Genomic DNA, 22,546 nt, shown 5'->3' on the forward strand with positions numbered 1-22,546 from the left:
ATAAAATTACTTGTATTTTTTGTATGCTTAAAATATTTCATAAAAAATCCCTTTGCCCAGAACAATCAAAATGTAAAAAAATTATGTACAAATGTTTTCATTCATAACTTATTTCCGAAAAGTTTTGAGAAAATAAGATATTTTATAATCTAGATTTATTATTTAACCGTGTAATTTCTGGATACAGAAATAGAATGTCCTTAAAAGCTAAAAGTATAATAATAATTAAAAAAACAAGAGCATTAGGAAAATTTGATGATTTAATTTCAAAGTCACGTATAGCATGAATGTAATTAAAATCATAAAAAGCCAGTTTGTCTGTCATAGAGTAAATGGGATGTAAGGCGATTATTTGGATTGCTAGATTTATTAGTTAGATTAACTGGATTATAATTTTTTTCCTTATTAATTTTAAATACATTTATGCTGTGATTATCCTCAACACTGATTCCGAAGATTTTGATAAAATTCTGACTAAGATATTGATTTGCGACACCAAATATGAAGTTTTTAATCAAATTGTGACTTAATGCGCCATAAACAGTTTTTAAATATGTGAACAGAGTGTTCCGATTCCCCGTTCTTAATATAAATTTTTTAAATCTTTATTAAGAATTTAATCTAAATGGTACGCAAGTACAGGTCGCAGGATAATGTTTAAGCAAGGAAGTAATAAAAAGATAGTTGGAAACTATCGAATTACTAGTTAAGAAGAGATCAGGATGAAAAAATGGCAAAAACAATTTGATTGCCTAATGATACTTAGATATAGTTCTACCGATCTCAATTTCCTTATGTTTAGCCCGAAAATCAAATATGTTTGGTTATTTACCCCTATTGCGATTCGCTATTTTTCTCAGATTTCTTTTATGATAATTTTGCCTCAGATTCCAAAAATCTATATTATATTAACACCTTGTATTAAAAGTAGTAATTACGGAATACCCCATATTTGATTAGATATTTTTTATTTGTAAATTTTTTATTAGAGCATATATATTTACCAATCTATTCGGCCGTTATCTCAATTTTCTAAATTCAACATGAAGATAGAGGCTCTTTTCCAACTTTTTCTTACTCAATTAAATGGAATTATAGAGATCTCAATATTTTCAATACAGTTTTTTTTTTCCTTCTTTAAATGAAAGTTGAAAAACTTAAGCGTAAAAAAAAAAAAAAAAAAAAAGGAATTTCAAAGAACCATTTTTTTTTTAAGAAAATGCTCACACACAAGATAATTTTTAAAGCTATAGAATAAGAATAATGCGATTTTCTCCCCTTTTGCTTAAGTTTAAATATCTAAATTCAAAAACTAACTAATGTATATGTGACTAATATGTTTCTTTCTTTTCATAGAAATGCAAATGAAGTCAATAATGTTTCTTCGAACGTTTAGCACACTTTCCGTGGGGGCGGAAATGAAAATCGCTGATGTAAAGCTTAGTGTGCGCTCGAAATAGTGCTGCTTTTTCATTTTTATGAGGTGAAACAATCCCAGTTCAAAATCTAGAGAAAACATAAAAAAAATAAACTTTCAAACGCAGTAAAATCAACTAATAATTTTATTCATTATTAAATACTTTTAAGGGTAATGAACAAAGAGAAATTTTTTATACTTATTAACTATTTTACAAAAATAATTCTCGTTTTAAATTTTATTTAAAAAAAAAAAACATTTTTTAAATTGTAAATGTTTTATTTTCTTCAATAGTCTTTTCAATTGCGGAAATATTTGCTCTTCGGAATACCAATTGTTTCCGAACTTTTTGACTTTGTCATTAAATTCTAACAAATTTTTAAACGACGCATGTTTGAAGGACATAAAAATTCATCCCTCTCAGAATTAAATTTTATTTTTATATGCTCCTTTCCTATTTTCATTTTATTATAATTTGGTGTTCTATATTTCTGTAGAGTTTTACTGTCACTAGATGGCAGCTCTGCATAAAAGTGCATATTACTAAAGGCTTTGTCAGTAGTTTAGAGTTGTGAAGTTAAATTATCAAATTTATGGCTAACACTCATTAAACTGAATTAAAACATATTTCTGAATTGAGGAAAAAGTTTTATTAACTTCTAAGTTAAAAAAAAAAAATTTATTATCCATTTTAATATTTTATTATATTGTTATATTCTTTATCAGAACTTATTACAACTAAACACTCTCTATAAAAAATGATAAAATGGTTGACTGTNTAAGTTTGTAAACGACCTTTTGGGACACCCTGTATAAAAAATGATAATAAAAATAGTTGTTTGACGCCAATAATGAGATAAACCACAAAAATGGTTTATCTGCTGCCACCGGTAAGATAGAACCTTCACTTCCTCTTACGGGTTCCTTATATCTACGGCACTAGAATTGAAAAGACAAGTTTCGTTTTGTTGTTTACTTTCCTGTTGTACTCAAAAATCATCTGATATTTTTATCAATTCCTTTAATCAATCCGATATTTTAAGGAAAAACAGTATTGCGTCATTCCTTATCATTGTTGAGATAAAATATATTGTTTTACATATAAAGTTGTTTTGAAGTGAACTTATTATTATTTCTTTCTGTATGTGATGAAGACATTTCCAGAAGTGTCAATAGTATAATAGAGTGGAATATATCTGTTTGTTGTAGTAAGAATATTTTACAGAGGTATTTGTTTCATTTTTTTTAATTCCGATGCATTTAGCAAATTTGTTTTTATTGTGTAAAATATGATCCTTAATAAGATGCATAAACTTACTGAAGGTTTATTTTGGCAGTTTAAAAAGATAAAGATGGCAGAAGATCGATTAAAAACTATTTATCGTCATTTGAATCCTGATAAATCAGCACCTGAAATGCTTTTATTTGGAATGCAAAATCCTATGAAGGTAATGTGTAGCACTTTTAAATCATTCCAATTGCTTACTATACATTTTTTCCATCAATGTTATAATATCGGGTAAATTATAAAGTAGGTAACTTTTGGACGTCGAGTGTATTTCGTAAAGATTTACGTACAGTTTGGGAGATTTTCATATCTAGATCTGTGGCAGGACAATCACCAAGTCTTGGCAAATACTATGCAGCGGCCAGTGAGAAATTAAATAAAACATCACACAATAGGACCAACTCGAAAGGTATAACTCGTAGCCACCTTTGGGCAAACATCTACTTGTTCTTTTCAACGAAAATTGCAAGTTTAATTGGCAAAATTTATTTGGCATCTTGGCGATTGAAGTTGGCACGACAGATCACGATATAGGAATATCCCCAGTTTCTGTGCTGAAAATGTCTCCAATTTTTTAAAAACTTACTATCAAAAACAAAAAAAAGTTGGAATAGGGGACCAACTTGAAAGGCACCAACTACAATTTGCCAAAGTGCTAAATTGATTTTAAACTTGCTAATTTTTTTAAAATGACAAGCAGAGGTTTATCCGAGGGTGGCTACGAGTTATGCCTTTTTTGTGTCCTTTTGTGATGACTCTTGTTAGTTTCTCCTGCACCGCTGCTTGTAAACTGCCAATACTTGACGATAATTCTGCCCTAGCTCATAGTATGAAAAATTTTCCTTACCATTAGAGAGGTAATACTTTTGCATCGATATATGTTGGCCAAGACACTAAATAAATTTTAAACTTGCTTTAATCTTTTAATAGAAATAAGTAGAAATTTGTACGAGGATAGCTACGAGTTATGTCTTTCAAGCTGTCCTTTCTGTGATGTTTTTAAACTGGTATAGATAAGGTATTTTCTATTAAGTTTAATGCATTTCAATAAAATTATATGATTTCTAATATTAAGAAGTGGTCATTAAGTACTGTAAGCTGCGTATTATTAAATCTTTTAAAACTTACTTTTTTGATTAATATTAAGGATGATGATCGAAATCTATTGATGTAAGTTGCACAAAAACAAAGAAATTTTTCAAACATCTAAAATTAGGCAAATGAAAAATACCTGAACCATCTTTTTAAAAATGTACGTCGCAGAATTGGTGGCTGGCCACCGACCTGCTAAACCTGGAATCGCCTGGAAATTTTATTATGCTGGAAAAAACCTGGAAAATTTAGATAATAACGCGGAAAAATCGGGAAATTTTAAAGATAAGCTAGAATTTATTCTTACATTTTACTAATTTCAATTATTTTACCATCCGTTATACCCATTTTCTTTAGATAGAAATTTATCGCCAAACAATGTCATCAACTTTTATAACAAGTATGTGATTCTTATGCCAATTTACAGAATTCTGCAAATTAGCAGAAGACTGTTGATTTACAGAAGTCTGTAAATTTTTATATTTAATTTATATTATGACAAACTTTTCTTGGAGTTTCACTTATCTGAAATTTAAATTTTGTTACTTGTTTTTGTTAATTTTTTTTTCCGTATATTTTTTTATTTATTCAAATATAAAAGTATTTATATATCTTTTCATTTAAGAAAGCACATTTAAAATAAAAATAAATAATAATAAATTAAATTTTACTGTAAATAATAACTAAAATAAGCAAGAAATAAATATGATAAACATTATGTAAAAAAATTATCGTATTTTATTTATATATATTTGAAATTATTATTTTTTTTTTTAAAAATCATTGTTTATCTTAATTTTTTTAAATTTATTTTCAAAAAATCCATTTTAAGGGGGCCCCTAATGATTGGGTGCCCCAGGCCATGTCCTAGTCTGGCCTAATGGGTAATCTGGCACTGACTGAAGTGTAGTATTTTTAAAAATGATGACTAAGTTTTTAGATGAAATTCTAATTTATTAATCTCAAAAATATTAAATTTGAAAACAGTTGATTAAAATCATTTTGAAATACTGACAGTAATCCTCATTTGCTAACAACATGACTGTCTGGTAGATTTCAAGCTTCCATTGGCAGTTTATCATGATTGGCATTATGATAAACCCAAAAGTAATTCCAAAATGGAAAACATTTAAACGATTGTTTGTTAGAAAAAATTGTGTTTTTTCTATATTTCAAAAAAAATCTTATATATTAATAAGTAGCAATTATGCGGCAAATTCCGATTGGTAGCAAAAGAATTATTTGATTAATGTAAAATGCAATATTTAATCTTTCTTATTTGGCTACAATTAGATCGAGTTAATTTGGAATTACATAAAGGAAATTTTGAATTGCATTTTTGAACATAATTTTATGATCTTTAGTGTTTTTCCCCCTGCAAAGTAACTTTTTGTTTTAGCGTTGAGTTGATGTATTGTTCAATATTATTTTAGAGAAAAATCTAACGCTTATGTAGACAGAAATATCTAAATAAAAATTTGGTTCATACATTTTTTGCTGAAGTGCTGCCTATTCGAGTTCCTTCTAGAAATTCTTTTGGAAACTAGGATTTACGATGAAATGGGACAAAAATAGAATGCATTAAAAAGAGATTGATTAAATGTGCGATTTGAAACTCTCATGTCGTAATAAAAAGGTAGTAAAAGTATAGGATTTTCAAAGTCATGTCAAAAGGCGTAGCAGTAACTGCCTTTAAAAAAGGAAAGGAAAATCATTCAGATTTCCTACAAAATCGGCTCAAGTAAAGCACGTCAAAATGTGATTAATTAAATGCATGATTTCTAACTCACAAGTTGATACATAATAAATGTATCAGGATTTTGAAAACCACAGGGCAGTTGGTTGTTATTAATATTAAAAAAAAGTCTATTTAAATGTCACTTGGATTCACCATGAAATCGGAAAAAATAAAGAGATTCGAAAAGGGATTACTCAGATTCAAAATTTGTACATTGTAATATCTTATTAAAACGCAATCAGAATCTCGTAGTAATAACTGCTGAAAAAGTAAATGAGAAACAACATTGATTTACAATGAATTCTATGCAAGTTGAGTGTGACAAAATGTGATGAATCAAACGTGTGATTAAAATGGTTTGACATTTTCTTAATTTTCATGGGAAAAAAAATTCGTGTTCAAAAGCTCTCACGGGCTGCAATCCAACAGTCTGAAAACTACATATGGCCTGTGGGTCGCAGGTTGTGCACTCCTAATTTAAAGAATAAAAAAAGAAATATCACTATTCTTAAATGAATTTATTTAGCCAGAAACTTATTTCGAACTTCTACATATTACTTTTCAAAACAGAATAAGTCATGAAATTTTAGTTTTAATAACAAAGAAAATAGCATCATAATTTTTTATAAATTTTTTTATATAAATTAAGAAACCTCTAATTCAACTAGTGGCATAATAATAAAATGTTTATAGTGAAATTTCTCAAATTTTGAGAGCTGTGGAGAAATAATTTATTATTTGAGGTATAAGAGTATTAATTCAAAATAATAGCACACACATATTTTTTTATGAATTATGTTGAGTTAGGAATAACATTTTAGAAGTTCTGGTTTTTAGATAAAATTCTGTACAATAGTTTTATAGCCTAGTTAAAAAGAATAACAGAAAAGAGGAACCTGGAAAAAAATATTTTCTGTCATGCAGAAGTGTTGAATTTTAACTTAAAATGCCAATAGGTTTATTGTATCAATGGAACCAATGACTCTAAACAATTAATTTCATTAAAAAACGTTCTCTTAGGATAGTTTCAATTAGGATAGTTTCTAGGACCTTAATATGCTAGCTACAAAGTCAAGTTACTATTCTTTTCAACAACTATTTCTCTGAGTAGCCAGTTTTATCAAATACAAATAGGTATTAGCTTTATTTGCAGTATTCTAAACGTAAGCTTAAAAAGAAAAAAAAAATCTGAATGGGGGTAAAATAATAAAAAGATTGGTTCTTATTTTTTGAATCAAGCTAGTTTTTTTTCTTTTGAAAAAAAGGTTTCAATTGTTATTTTTCTTTTCCAGGCAATTGTTCAAAAAAGCAATTATTCGCAAACAAGAAAGCCAAATGAATCTAAATCTTTCCGTTATACAAATAACTGCAGTAGGTTGTCTAGAGGACAACGGTTATTTTATGAAGAAAATGGTTTTATTGTTGTGCCACAGCTTGTATCAGAAGAGTCTCTTGAAATTTACAGGTACTAGTTTTCTTGTTCTTTTACTCTCTAGCACTTATACAACTGGTAAATTTGGAAAATGTTTTGTTACCTAATTTGTACTGTTTTTCTTTCTTATTACATGAAATAATTTGATTTGCTCTAAAAGGCAGGATACAGCTTCAAATGCAATTTTATGGGCTTACTACTTTGCTTTTTAAATAGTTTGTTTTTAATTACTTAGAGATTATAAAGCGCATTGGGTTTATCATAATGCTATAGTGTAATGTTTGGATAATTTTTTTCCTTTGGATTAACAGACTATAAAAAATAGAACACCTCAGTTACTTTTGATCTTATGATCAGTTATGGAAGTAACATGCAATCTTAATGTGATTCAAGGTAGTGTGATTCAAGGTTCTACTGAGATTTTGATGAAAAACCTACGCTTCTTTGCTTCTCTTTTTAGAAATATTGAAATTTTCATTCCTAGGTGCTTAATGAGATTGCAGGATTTGCTTCTAACATGAATTCACTTTTAATTTTAAGTTTTTAATTTAGAATAATAATGATAAGAAGAATAATGATAACCAACGAAATATACAAAAATACAAGAAAATTTATTGATATTATCTGTCTCATTAATCATAAATTGGTATCAAAAGTCGTGAATTAATAAAATAATAGAGCGATCTAAGTTAAAAACTAACAAATAAAGCATCAAACATGGCTGTATCACAACCTTAACTAAAATGGGAGCCAAATGTAATATGGCAATTCCTCAAAGCGATTTTCTCCATTAGACCATATCCACTTTTACTCAAGTTTTGCCGAGGTGGCACCTCCCAGAATAACCCATATTTTTTCAGATTGAGCTCATTTGAAAAAGCACATCATTATACCCATGCAATGGATTTTTTCACTTTTATCATTTCTAATCAATTTCTTTGCAATGTTCAAATCAAATTGTTCTGTAAAAATTATTAACTTGTCTTATAAATTTAACTTTCTAGCCTTTTATACAAAATGGCATGAAGTAAAACATATTTCAGCAATCTGATTTTTGTGAATAAAATCTAGTATAAATGAATTAAATACGTGAAAAAAATGAATTAAAAGCGGGAAAAAAATGCCAAGTACAATAAGTACGTGAATAAAGTGCATGATTTAAAAAAAAACATTTTGCTAAATTATAATATATTACTTATTTATAAAAAAAAAATTGTGTAATATAATTTAATCATAGCTCATTACACTTATTGCTTAATTTATTTGGATTGTAAACCTTTTATGGTTTTCTAAAATACATTAACATGTATATATAATCATAATTTATTATATTTTTTCCTTTATTCCAAAAGCAAAATTTAAAATTTTGTTCGCATTATAATAGATATAAGGAATTTATAAATTGAAAATCATGCATTTGTAATATCAAACATCACAATTTTCTTATTTTCACTTGATTTAATAGCAACGTTTTATGATTCGTATTCACATGTTTTTAAAATCCATATCGTGATTCATATTCAAGCGATTCAAAAATGCAACATCGCGATTCTAGTAAAAACTAAAATTTTTCTTAAATTATTTACTATAAAGGTGTGATATCCTTCATGGGTAGGTAATTAAATTATAAATCTTATTTCAAAAAAATTATGTTAAATACGAAGCTTGTATGCTACATAAATTGATATCAATTAATATTAATAATATTATTTATATCATCTTGATATTAATTTTTTGCACTTAAAATTTTCAAAATTTTTCACTTAGTTTCACTATTACAAATGATATACATATTTTTTTGTAAAACTGCTTTTATGTTAATACTTTATAAAGGGCAATTTTTGTTTTCAGGCAGCGTTTTAAAGATATTTGTGATGGAAAAGTAAATATTCCAGGACTAACAGTAATGAGAGATGTCACTTTTAGCAAAACAAGACCTAATGAAAGAGTTATAAATAAAATTCAGGATTTCATTTTTGATGAAGTATTGTTTGATTACTGTTCTTTACCTCAGGTATTTGTCCATCTTTTTTATTTTATTAAGGTTACAATTTTGTCCATCTAAAACAAGTCAAAACAGGTTCCAATAAACTATAAAAATTTTTTTTAAATTATGCTATTTAAATATTTTTAAACTCTTTACACCTTAGGCCACATATGTGGGCATTTAGTTTTTTTTATGATATTAAAATTATTTTCAATAGTAAAAAGAGCAGTAGTTTGATCAGTGATTGGAAAAATTTCATTATTCTTCAGTTAACTACAACTATTTTATTACAAATGTATTTTATTACAACTGGTTTTTTTTTAAACGCTACTACTTTCAAAATGTATTTACTACTTCATTACTTTTAGGAGACCATCTTTTCTGGAGAACTTAATTTATACACATATTCAAAATGGTTTTGAATGAAAAATTGGCTTATTTAAACATGAGAAATTATTAAGATATGTTTATGCGAGCCAGTTTGTCATTTTCAAAAATTTTTACGATTTGGTTCTTTAAACCTTCAACTTTTTATGCTTTTCTTAATTTAATAAATGTTAGGAAATAATCAAACATTTGCAATTTTGTAAAGTGTGTGATGCTCGATTATTTCCACTTAGAAATTAAGTACACTGAAAATTGCAGACAAAATATATGCCCTTTGATTGAAATTACATCAATATATTGAAGCATACTTTAGCATTTGAAAGTGTGGCTAAAAAGATAAATTAGCTAATATTCGTAATGGCTAGTTTGAATATTAGTGTCTAATATAAATATGAAAATTAAATTAAACAGAAATGAAGACCAGAATTTAAGTAAAATAAGTAAAAATTGAAAAGTGCTATTAAGCAGCTAAAACCAAAATTGTCTTACGAAAAGAATTTAAATAAAAATGTGAGAAATTTAAATAAAAAGTAAACAAATCTTAAAGATACACATGTTAGCACAAACAGTACTTCATCAGGAGACATGTCTGCGTATTCTCTGATGAAGTACTGTTTGTGCTAACATGTGTATCCTAAAATTTTTTTTAATTTCTATTTAAATTTCTCACATTTTTATTTAAATTGTTTAAATATTAGTACTAATACATAATTCTTAAAGATTGGCCCTTGGGACATTCTCATTGCCACCATTGACGGACCTGCAAAGGTTTGTACCAAACAGATTTGAAAAATAATGCGCTAATTCTGACTCTTGAGTTTGGTAATTGCTTATTCACTTCAGAATCTTTCAACAAGAGAAATAAGAATGTTATGGTTTGCTGCACTGATAATATTATCTCTGATGTACAGTTAGAGATATAAATGCATGAAATTATTTTTCGGTATTCAGTGTTGTTTGATGATATGAAAAAATCCCTAATATTAGATAAAAATAATATTAGATACATTGTATACATTAAGTTTTTATAATTTGTAGAAATATAACAGAGAAATTTCTCGACATCTTTCTTTGAAGAGGGTAGGGTAATACTGGTTTCCTACTTTGTCAAATGTCTAAACAATTGGGGTAACTATGAAGTAAAATAGTTTCCAAAATGCTCTCCCATGGGAATATAAATCTTGCTTCTTCAAAGAAAAAAAATTTTATGTGAGTTTTTCCAGAACAGTACTTACTTTTCGAACAAGTCTTGTATGTATTTTTTCTTAATCATTGATTTTTTCAGGCATTCTTAAATAATTGAAAATCTTAGTATGTGTATATGTATATATATGTGTGTGTGTGCATATGTGTAGATATATATATACAGTAGAAAATCCCATATCCGGAATTGGCAAGTCCAGAAAATAGATTTTTTCTGAATAATTAGTCTTTAATGTAAACAAACATCAAAATATCCTTATTTAATTAAAAGTAACAAGTAATTAAAAAAATGATTAATATTTAAAAAAAATATTTATTTCTAAAACTTTATGTTAAAACCTTATGTTTAAAATCTATGTTAGAAGCATAATTAAAATGAAAAGAATAAGATTTGCAATCTTAACATGCAATCAATATTTAAAACTAATATGAATTATAAAAAAACATATTTTTGTTAACAAGAAAGAAATTTAACGCGATGTTACTAATTTAATACTCAATATGCTGCAGACTTTTTTTTAAAAATAAAATTTAGTAGTTTTTCTGATTCTTTGTCAGTTTAGTTCAAAGTTATGTATTTATTGATGTCAGTCTTTCACTAATAAATACTATTCTTCTTCCATACAACTTTCTATTCTTTCACTTAAAATTAAAAACTATTATAAAAAATAATTATATCATCAAAATAATTAGCAGCAAATGAAACTTTATGTTTAATGAAAATTCAGCGGATTGTTCTTTGAAAGATACTTGGGGCAGCATTCTTCAACCGAAATGACGATCTTAAGCATTCATATAAGCTGTTGTTAATGACAAATTTTGCAGTGTCATTAGGGGGAATTTTTATGTTCCAAAAACCTGCAACTATATCCAGGGAAAATAAACACGATTGCATAATTTATCTGTCAAAGTTTCTGTCAAAGGTAATGGTTCTACATTTGATATAATAATTGCATTTAAATTTTATACGCAATCTACTTTTTTATTTTTGTCTTTTTAAAAAGCTAAAGTTACTGGAGTGGAGTAGCTAGAAGAGCTTATTTAATTACGTTATGCTTTAATAATTCTTCAATTTGTTTATCTATTTCCTCTTGTTATTTCGAGGAAGTCTTGCATGTTCAGTGTTTTGGATTTTTCAAACTTGTGGCATACATGATATTCTACTTTAATGTCCTGAAATAAAGAATAACGGTGGTCCCTGTCAGTATCAGCTATTTCCAGTTATATAAGACATCTGACACTCTGGACTCTGAGGACTTTGTCAAACCATCTAATGGGTTGTCACCTTCTTTTCTTGACACTTCAGAGCTTTGCTAAATATCAGGTGTCTGGGTCTTCCAGTCTCTTTAAGTGTTCAAGTCCTCTAAAAAGATAAAATTTGAGGATGTTAAAAGTGTATGGTTCTTTAAATTTGTTCTTTAGTTCATGTTTACAAAGTGCTCACCCAGTATATCTTCTAATTACATACGCCGATAATAATTTAAATAAACGTTCACCTCTCACAGCTATATAAGTTAAATAGTTGAATGAAATTTTTATAAATATTGATTTCTGTTGTTCATTTAAGAAGCATTGATTTAAGTGTTTTGTTATTTTTTTAACTGTTAAAAACTTCTGATTGCCATTTTAACACCACTATTGATTTCTCCATAAATTTGTCAGTTTTTTCATTAATTAATGTTCCAAGTTATCTAAATTTTGTGATTTTTCCTAACCTGTTATCATTTACTTCAGAAAACTCAAGATTGGTGATTCTTTTAGTTATTTGCAGATATTTGGTTTATTTGATTGTTATGCTCATGTTTTTATCTATTGTCTCAAGAGCTAGAAATGTTTCTCTGTAAGTTTTGTCTTGTTTTCCCAATGATGTCAGTGTCATCCGCATATGCTAGAATATGAATAAATAAATAAAAATTGTTTCCTTTGGTTGCAATTCCTGCTTCTCTCATAACCTTTTTGAGAGTGCTGTTAAACTGCACTAACAGCAAGCATGTTAGAGCAGTTAATCCATATAAGAGAATAGATATTTTAGACAATTACGTTAAATTCTGATTGAGCAATGACTTTGTATAGCACGTTTTAAAAATAATATTATTTAATATATTAGTGACTATAATATATTTAAAATATATCAATTCATTACAATTTCAATAAAGTAAAACTTTTTAATGCTTACAGCCTCTTAAAATGTAAACCTTAATCTTTTTAGCCATTTTATTAAATTTTCTTTTATGTTCTAGGTTTTATATTATAGATTTTATTTTAAAGTTCTTACTAGATCATCTGCTTTAATTTCAGATTGTCGATTATGTTGAATGCTTTTGTGGTCCCAATATCAAAGCAATGCACACAATGCTTATAAATAAACCTCCTGATCCAGGTATATACCAATTTGAAATTTTCCACAATTTTGCTGTAATTTTATTACAGTTATATGTCTTTTATTTTTTAGTTTGGATATGCATTATTTAAATATCTTTCATTAAAATAAGAGTATATTTTAGAATGTTTCGAAGGAAAAAGTTTTTTTTTTATCAATTAATTTATTTCATGATTTTTTAACATTCCGTTTTGTAGAAATGGTTGAGGAGTGATGGGCGGAACATCATTTTCTATATAAATATTCCTTTCAATTTTTGCTGATCTTTGAAGTCAGGAAAGAGATTCTACTAGTTCTGTTCCTTAGCAAGCGAGCCCCACTTGTTTCTCTGTGAATAAGGAGCATGTTTCAAAACAGGTTTTAGTTAAGAATTTGAACAAAGTTGAGGCAAATCTTTACATATTAGCTTTAAGTTAAAGTAACAGTTAACTAATGAAAAAATCACATATTGTCCATTGCTGAGCAATGGCAGAATATAATGTAGCATTTAGTTCTTTCTATAAAACATAAACCTAGTTATTTACGTCAGTTTATGAGAACTGTTATTTTTGAACTGTTTAGTATTGAACTGTATAATTTTCTATTAATTGTAGCCAGACATATAATTTATAATTTAAATTATGCAAATATATAATATCTAATTTCAATTTGAAATCAACAACATTTGTTAGCTACAAAGCTGAAAAACTCTTCATTGCAGGTGTTAACTGCACTAATTGCCATTGTAACAAGTATTCAATTCTATGTTCAGGGTATTCACGCAACTGGAAAGTCATGAATTTCAGTATTGAACAAAATTTGCCATGATATGTCATGATTTTAACTATTTTTTTAAAAAAAATCAGGGAAAGTCATGGATTTAGGCTGCCGAAAAATCTAATTTTTTAAATGGAATGTACCCCCCACCCAATTTCACGGTGTACCGAATATCTGAATTTGTAACAAAATCCTCACTCACAGTCATATTTTATTTAAATATAAAATTTTTTTATCATGTTCTTTAAAAATCATGGTGTTTTTTTAAAAAAAATTAAAGGAAAAATATCATTTCTAGAGCAAATTATCTTTTAAACTTCTGTGATTTCAGAATTTTATTATTATTAATTTTTTTTATTTTATCAATTTAAAATTCTAGCTGAGGTAAGCCAGTCATTGGCGAATTATTTTTATTCTGAAATGAGAACAGAAAAATCAGGAGTATTTCTTTCCTTTCTAATGAACGAGAAAAGTATCTTTTGAATATAATCCTGCAGAAAAAAAGAAAAATTAATTATTTGCTTTCGTATTTTTTTGTGCAATTTTATATTGCTTCAACTTCTTCTTTACTCTGGTTTTTAAATTTAATGTGATTAATGTTATTATAATGCTTTTTTAAATTTATTGTTGTGTTTTTGTTGGAGAAAATAGTAAATTCGTTAAGTCAAGAAAAATCTTGGAATTAGTCATGAAAAATCATGGATTTGAAAATCTGAAATGTAGCAGATACACTGTATGTTCTCATTCTGATATAACTTTATACTCTGTTAGAGATGATTTAGGGTGCTAATCAGTCTCAGCCTTCACCCTGGCGGCGTTGGAGTTATGAGCTGGGGGCTCTGCGAAGGGCCATCTTTGAAAAGGGACCTAGCCATGACTATCTCAAACCCATGGATGTCCTATATGGGAAATTGGTGTGGAGTTGAGTGCTGGTGTTTATTCCCATTGTATTTCATACAGTAACGCCCAAGTTTCCAATCTTTGCAGGATCAAGTGAAAAATGCTCCCAGTTTTAAAATAGTTATACGTTTACATTTGAACTAAGTGGACATTAGCAACCAATTTAAGTTATAAAGAAAAGGCACCCCATGTAATTTCACATCCAAATAAAAAAAAACTTTATTCTTTGATATAAATGTTTTATGTTAAATTTATTTAAAAAATTAATATTTTATTTATAAATATTAGTTCCATTGTATTTTACACATTAATGCCCAAGTTTCCAAGTTTTACTGGATCATGTGAAAAATGCTCCCAGTTTGAAAGCAGTTATACATTTACATTTAAACTAAGTGAGCTTTATCACCACTTTAAATTGTAAAGAGGAAACACCTCATGTAATTTCACATCCAAATAAAAAAAATTTAATTCTTTAATATAAATGTTTTATGTTGAATTTATTAAAATTCTTTTATTTTATTTATAAATATTTTATGGTTGATTAATACAAATGATTTGTTTGACCAAAAATTATGTAAATAATGAAATCATGTTAATACCACTATTTATCTTTCCTCCTGTTCTGTAAGGAAGACTGAGCAATGACTAACCAACCATTAAGTAACATAACACTTTCTATATGAAAAATTGCTATTAAAGTCCGAATTTTTAATTATGTTATTTATATATCCTACATTAATTTTTTGGTGCCTAATGTATCTAATAAATTATGTTTGTTCAGGCTCTCTTACTTCTCGCCATCCACTCCATCAAGACTTGCATTACTTTCCATTTAGGCCTGCAGATAAAGTTGTTTGTGCATGGACAGCTATGGAAAGAGTGAACCGTCAAAATGGATGCCTAGTTGCTATTCCTGGAACACATAAAGGCCCATTATTAGAGCATGAGTACCCAGATTGGGAAGTAAGATTAAATTTTGTAATAGCATTATTTAGACAACCTAGTTGAAGCATATGACTAATTGGAAAATGCAAATTAATGTGATGCTCTTTTACTTACATTATTTTTAAACAATTTTTTAAAGTTATACTATGTATTTATCAGTAGTGTTTGTTTCGTTTGTAAATAACGACTGCTGACAAATGTTAAGTTAATCTAGATTTGTTACTGGAAGTTTTATGATTGTGTTTAAAATAAGCAGTGACTGGTAATCAAAATATCACATTTCCATATTATCACAAATAGCATGTCAACATACAAAAATAGTTACAACTTGTTTTCATATGTAAATAAGTTATGGTTTACTCTAGCAGCATCTCAATCGAATTCTGACTAATACCCTCGGTGTGAAGATGGTTCTTTGAATGCAGCATCTTATTAAAGTAGTTTTTTTATGATTAATGTTATTTTTTTCTCCTGTGTCTTTATTTGGAAATGAATATGTAAATAATACAGGCAACATGAGAAAGAGTGACATAAATAGGAAGATAAACAATAAAATATATGAACAATATAAACAAGAACAAAAAACATAAGAGAACAAATGCAAAATATATATCAGTGAATTGTGTTAGACCCTAAGAAGCATGAATATTTCACAGAGAAATCATGTTTCTACCATTTCAATATAATTTGAAAATGTCACGGCTTGTCTGAGATTCTGGGTGAAGTTCTGGGCATGATAATAAGTGTTCAACATACGTAATACCTGCTGTGAAGATCTGGCTTGCATTTGTTGATGGAATTTTAATATGATTTACCTGTTTTGCTTAATAGTCATGATCTGTTTTAAGTCCGTGTTAAGCCACTGATTACTTACCGAATTTATGACTAAAGTGCTCTCAACTTTCCTGGATCTCTTTCCAGTGTTTTCTTTTAGATAACAAATATTGTTCTGTTTTGTGTGCTGCTTCAATTTCATTGTAAATGCATTCCTTTAATGAGCCTATTGAGATTGGTTGAATTGTCTGTTGTTTTAGATGCACGCAAATTATTATTCATTCAGCACAATACATGAAGTACATGTGAATTAAGGATTTCACAAATGTGTGGAACATACCATTATGCATTCAAAAATTCTTGTATTCAGACTCTCCAATATCTCTTTGCTATGATGATGACTAGTTTCATTGAATTGTTAAGTTTTTTTTTTTAAATTTCATTAAATGTCATTCACATTTCATTAAATGTCTTAATTTTATTTATGTCATTAATTATGATATAAATATATTGAATCATCAGCATTTACACCTAAGTGACACTTTTGATTTAATATTTTTACTAGCAATTTTACAATGATGTATAGTAATTAAAACAAAATTTTTTTATAAATCGCAGTTACAGTATGCATAATTTTTTCTTTTCGATTTTGGGATTAGATTTCTTAGATTTGTATTTTAAGTGATTTTGGCTCCAAAATCTAATTATCTTAACTGATACTCTTGCTAATAGCCCTAATATTAATATACAATTATATCTATTTGTTAATGCCAGTAAAATAAAAGAGTTTGCTCAAAGGTTCTTTTTTCTTATTGTGTAGAAATGATGTAGTATTATTTTCACAACATTACTTATTAGTAATTAGGCTTTATTCTTTCCTTACAAATTCCTTATGTCAATTCTATCAAGTATTCATATTTTTTTAATATTAATTGCATTTCATTACACTTCTGATTAACTATCCTTTTACCAGCAATTTAAAAAAGAAATGTGCAAATTAATTTGTAACCAATATATATTACTTAGACAAAGAAACAGACAAACAAATAAAAAAAAATTTTAAGTGACCGTTTAAGGAAATTGTTATGTAAAAATACTTTCTTTTGCATGTAATAATATTATATAAGTTTATCTAATATAATAATATTTTGTATTAAAAACATATCATAATGTGGATTTATTAGTTTAGGTCTAATAAATCTACTATTTTTTTTATTAATAATCTTGCTGACAGCCCTTGATATAAAGGGTTATTCATAATTCCCTCCAGGGTTTCAAAGCCTTATAGTAAAGAAAAGAAGACAAATATGAAAAAAAGAAACATATGAAATTATTCCGAAACTATTCAAGTTTTACTTACATACATTACAGGTGTTCTATGTGTGAACCCTTGGTCACACAGCATACATCAATGCGGTAGTCCAGTTTCTGCCGGAGGGACATTCTTTATTTACCTATTCCTCCTAGTGATACAACAGTTTCTAACTTATAGGTTGTATAATAATTCTGCCTTTATAACTTCATTTATTGGTTTTTAGGCCTTTGTCTGTGGTTTTTATTTGATTATATTTATTTCATATTCATTTATTATCTGAAAAACATATTATTTTTATTAAATTAATATAATTTATAACTGAATAAATGATTATTCCTTCTTAATGGGATAATTGTTTCTGTTACAGTAAAATCATCACTAATTATTAAGCTTAAATAAATTGAAACCTGATTTTAATTTTAAAGATAAATTTTAACTTAGGTTAATTAAGTAATAACACTTTAATTAAGTAATTAAAATATATAGGGTGGTGTTAATAAGATGTATCATGGAGTTTCTGACTTGAAAGAAAATCAGAAGGATAGAAGAGTCTTTTTGGAAATGGAAGCTGGTGATACAGTCTTTTTTCATCCATTATTAATTCATGGTTCTGGAGCTAATAGAACAAAAGGATTTCGAAAGGTATACAAAAATCTGTGTCTCATTCGATAATATATTATTCTTAGTATTTTAAGTGACACTGAAATTGTTTTTAAGGAATTTTATGAAGCGAATAAATTTACTGAAAATTTGAATGTCAGTATCAAATTATTTTTTGGTGTTATGATAACCTAACATTTATGTTTTATTAGTATTGTTTAATTCTAAGATCATAACCTGAAATTTAGATTTTAGCTCTTAATTTTATTTTTTAGGTGTTCTACTATTTTTAAAATTTAGTATTTCAGGTTTTAGACTAAAATTGTTAAGAGTCTTGAGATTTAAAAATGCTTTAATGATTATTTTTAAGATTTTTCTTATAAATCAAAATCAAAAACTGTACTAATTTCTATAAAAAAGAATACCTAGTAATAAAGGTTTTTGGTGAAAGATAAAACTGAACAAATAATTTTAAATAGCATGTTACAGCAAACTTCAGTGGTTAATAAAATGTTTATATTTCCTTGATTAATTATGGAGTTTTAAATTATTATGTTATCTGAGAAAAAGATTTAATGAGTATTATTTATTGAAAAACTGATTAAAAAATTGAATATAAGTCTAAGAACTTATATTAATTTTCTTTTTCGATTAAACTACCATGTTAATTTTAAGATTAAACTTGTTATAATTATAAGGAATTTTAATTTCACATATATTTACATTCAAGCAAATTTTTTTGTTAGTTTAAAATTATGCTAAAAATACTAAAATTGCTATTTTTCTCTGGTTTGTTTTTCTAGGCTTTCCAGAATGGACAATTACAGTTAATTTTTTTTAAAAAAATCTTAATGCATTCAGAGTCTCTTAAAACTCACAGAAAACATTTTATTACTTTCCTAAGAGTGCTGTTTATTAAGTTATTTTTAAGCAAAAAATGCTTACTTTAATTTTCACCTAAAGCGGGGGCTTACATGATAATTCATGAACTGATGTCACATGTGTCCATCTGCGTCATGTGCAATCACTGTGCTGAAAAAGCCCATACGTTCTGGCTTTCATTTGAATTTTCGTAATTAATTGCAACTATTTTAAATGGTTCATAACTATCTGTATAATAAATTGTGCACTGATGTAGCTTAATGAATATGTGGGTTTAATCTAACATATTTTTAATGTTTAATTTCATTGGTACCCACTGAAACATTGTTAATAGTTGACGGAATTTTCTAGTTCTGAATATTTAAGATTTTTTTATTCATGTTTTAGTTTAATTTTTTTTATTAATTTCTTGCTTTTTGTGGTAGTTATATTTGATATTTTGTTATTCTTTTTTTTCTTGAATGCATAATTTTTCATATTTCAAAATGCCATGTTCAGTGAGACTGCTCACTCAAGCAGAAATCGATTATTATTAATTGCTCATTCAAGAAGTTTAACGTTATCTAATCATTATTGTGTCATTTATTTTTAAATGTATTCTACAGTGTACAAACGTGCGCATTAAAAAAATAGTTAAAAACCCTATCCTGAAAATCAAATAAATCCTGGCTACAGCTCTGAATGTAGTGTTGGGAAATTTTTTTATTATCCTTATTTTGATGAACGAAAAATCATTAATTTCAAATATGAGAAAAGTTTTTTCCCCTCTCTCTGTCAGCTGAAGACTCAGCGTTACTAGCACTGTTTATATGTTGCTTAAGAATATTAAAAATGTTAACAAAATTAAAATGTTAAAAACTATTTTAACATATTCATAATAATCACAATTTTTAATAATTCCAAAGAGATAATCATAGATGTAAAACCTGCAGTCTTGTGGTTCAATTCAAAGGAGAAAGCTAATAATAATATAGAAAGTTTTTGAAATATTCAACAAATCTCTAATGTATGGCTTTAAAATTTCAAAAATAAAATTTATTAAAAAGGAACCGCTTTCATATTAAAAAACCATTCTGACAATTTGACCCAAATGTTACAACAACAACAGAAAAATTTTATAAATACATATTATTTAGTTGAATTTTCAAGAGGTCAAATAAATATTCTTTTCATATTTACACACAGTTTTTTTTTAAATTTTAAAAACCGTTCAAAATCTTAGAAAAAGTTATAACTTCTTTTAGAGGAAAATTTCAAATTCAGTAATTTATCCATTCTGTGTTTGGCAATAACAAAAATAATAAATAAATTACTGAATAAAAATCTCAAATAAAATATTACTTACAGGTAAAACATTACAGGAGTAAACAATATTAAATATTAGCTAGATAATTTAGATTATTTAAAATAGTTATTTATTGCACATGCGATAAATAAAATATTTGGTACAGTTAGCTAAAAAGTACTTTATAGTATTGAAAAATTCTGTAGTTTGGTATTTCACTATATTTTTTAATATTATGTATGTTAATTTTAATAATTTAGTAATATTAAGAATATTTTAATATCGCAATTTAAATTTTATTCTTCTAAAAATTTTAGGGTCTAAAATAATTTATGTTCCTCCTCCCTATAATAGTTGCTGTCTAAGCTTTTTGATTATGTTACAATTAAAAATCATGCACAAAATGATGATTATATTATAAGAACAGAGCAGTATGCATTTTCCCCCATGAGTAATATGTAGTTTGGAAAGGTTTAAGAGATATTCTAATTAAAAATTTCAAACTCTGAGTCTAGCATGCACAATAAAGATGGAGCGTATGTAAATTTTTTCATTGGAAATTTTATGGAACTCAACTTTTGAAATTGATAAGAATTCATAAAAGAATCATAATTTATTTATTCTAAAAAAATATTATGAGTGTAGAAAAACTTAAACATTTATGAAACGATGAGAACAATGAGAATGTTTTGAATACATGACCTTGAAATTACAAGTTTAGTCTCAATTAAGTAATCTCCTCTTTTCAAAATTTCAAATATGATGAACTACTGAACTACTTTCAGAAAGGTATCTTTCCCACTTGCTGCTGCCAAGTTCTCAGAGATGAATTTTTCTTTAAGGTTCTGATGAAGTTTTGATTTTGATACCTTAACAGCTTGTCATAATATGACCTACTTTATTTTAAATAAATTATTACTTTGCTATAACATAAAGGATACAAAGATAATTTCAGCCTCTTTTACAAGTTTAGTGTCATTTCCAGGATGTGTTATTTGCCAAAATGTATACTCTTATTGGGTTCTGTCATTTTCAAAATTCTTAGCACTAGTTAATTCAATACACCTGAAGAAACACCACACCATGACCAACTGAAATGCATGTTTTACCTTCATTATGTCAATAAAGCTTATGTAGGTGTGTCTCATAATAATAGGTGACTTTAAAAAATTTTGATTTCCATACACAAATGTAAGTTGTAAAAGACTTAAGCCTAACAGATACTTTCTTTTTTACAAAATTTTTCCTGCTTTTTTCCATACACAAATGTAAGTTGTAAAAGACTTAAGCCTAACAGATACTTTCTTTTTTACAAAATTTTTCCTGCTTTTTACAAAAATAAATAAAAAGAAGAAAAATATGTTTTTGTTTTTAAAAAAATGTCAAGAATATATGAAAATACATCCTTTTAAATTTAAACTAATATTATTTTGTATTTAGTGATGTATAATATTAAATACTATTTTAAACCAAAATTTAAAAGTGAAATTGAATTTTCATTTTGTTGATACAGGGTTCAAATATGAGCTTAATAAATACGTATCACACTTTTTTAAATATGTAATATATTTGTTGTAGAGATGATAAACATCCTTGCTTTTCTTCTTTGAACTTACTTAAAACATATCCTTTAATATTTTCTCTGCCTTTATCATTATTTTTTATAATTAGATTAATGTTAATTTGAAATATTCTCGTTAAATTTTAATGAGTTTTTATGAATTGCATGCATTTAACATTTCATGTACTTATAAAGGAAATGCAAGCAAAAGGTTTTCGAGGAATTTTTTTAAATCAATGTAAATATTATGATGCAGCTTAATAATAATATTTTTCAATGTTAATACAATTTGGTATTATGTTTGTACAATTCAGTTCAGTTTTTAAAAGTTTGTAACAATTTTTGTTCAGTATTATTATTTTTTTAAACAATTTGGTATCAGTAATTTAAATTTTTTTTACCAGTTGCACCATTGATAGTCACCAAGAATTAGATACAGCAGCTATCATATCCAAATTACGGGATATGTACTAGCTATACAACTTGTCCTACTCACTGTTTACTTTCATAAAAAAATAAATATTTATGGAATGTAAGTAAAACAGAACAGAAGTATGAAAATGAAATAACATAATTAAATGAGTATGAGTTAATTATAAGTTAT

At 26.8% G+C, this 22,546-nt stretch overlaps 1 protein-coding gene across 1 annotated transcript in view; it reads left to right on the top strand.

The window, feature by feature from the left end:
* Window positions 1–2,196: 2,196 nt before the first annotated feature.
* The window catches only part of LOC107455720 (phytanoyl-CoA dioxygenase, peroxisomal), a 32,156-nt gene continuing 11,806 nt past the window's right edge, over window positions 2,197–22,546 (top strand). Inside the window, exons 1-7 of the mRNA XM_016073387.3 lie at window positions 2,197–2,644; window positions 2,755–2,865; window positions 6,828–7,000; window positions 8,819–8,981; window positions 12,843–12,924; window positions 15,362–15,543; window positions 18,101–18,256. Coding sequence (XP_015928873.1) covers window positions 2,770–2,865; window positions 6,828–7,000; window positions 8,819–8,981; window positions 12,843–12,924; window positions 15,362–15,543; window positions 18,101–18,256 — 852 coding nt within the window. The 5' untranslated portion in view covers window positions 2,197–2,644; window positions 2,755–2,769. The remainder of the gene's footprint in view (window positions 2,645–2,754; window positions 2,866–6,827; window positions 7,001–8,818; window positions 8,982–12,842; window positions 12,925–15,361; window positions 15,544–18,100; window positions 18,257–22,546) is intronic.

Source organism: Parasteatoda tepidariorum, chromosome X1 (genome assembly GCF_043381705.1).
Source record: "Parasteatoda tepidariorum isolate YZ-2023 chromosome X1, CAS_Ptep_4.0, whole genome shotgun sequence".
NCBI lineage: Eukaryota > Metazoa > Arthropoda > Arachnida > Araneae > Theridiidae > Parasteatoda > Parasteatoda tepidariorum.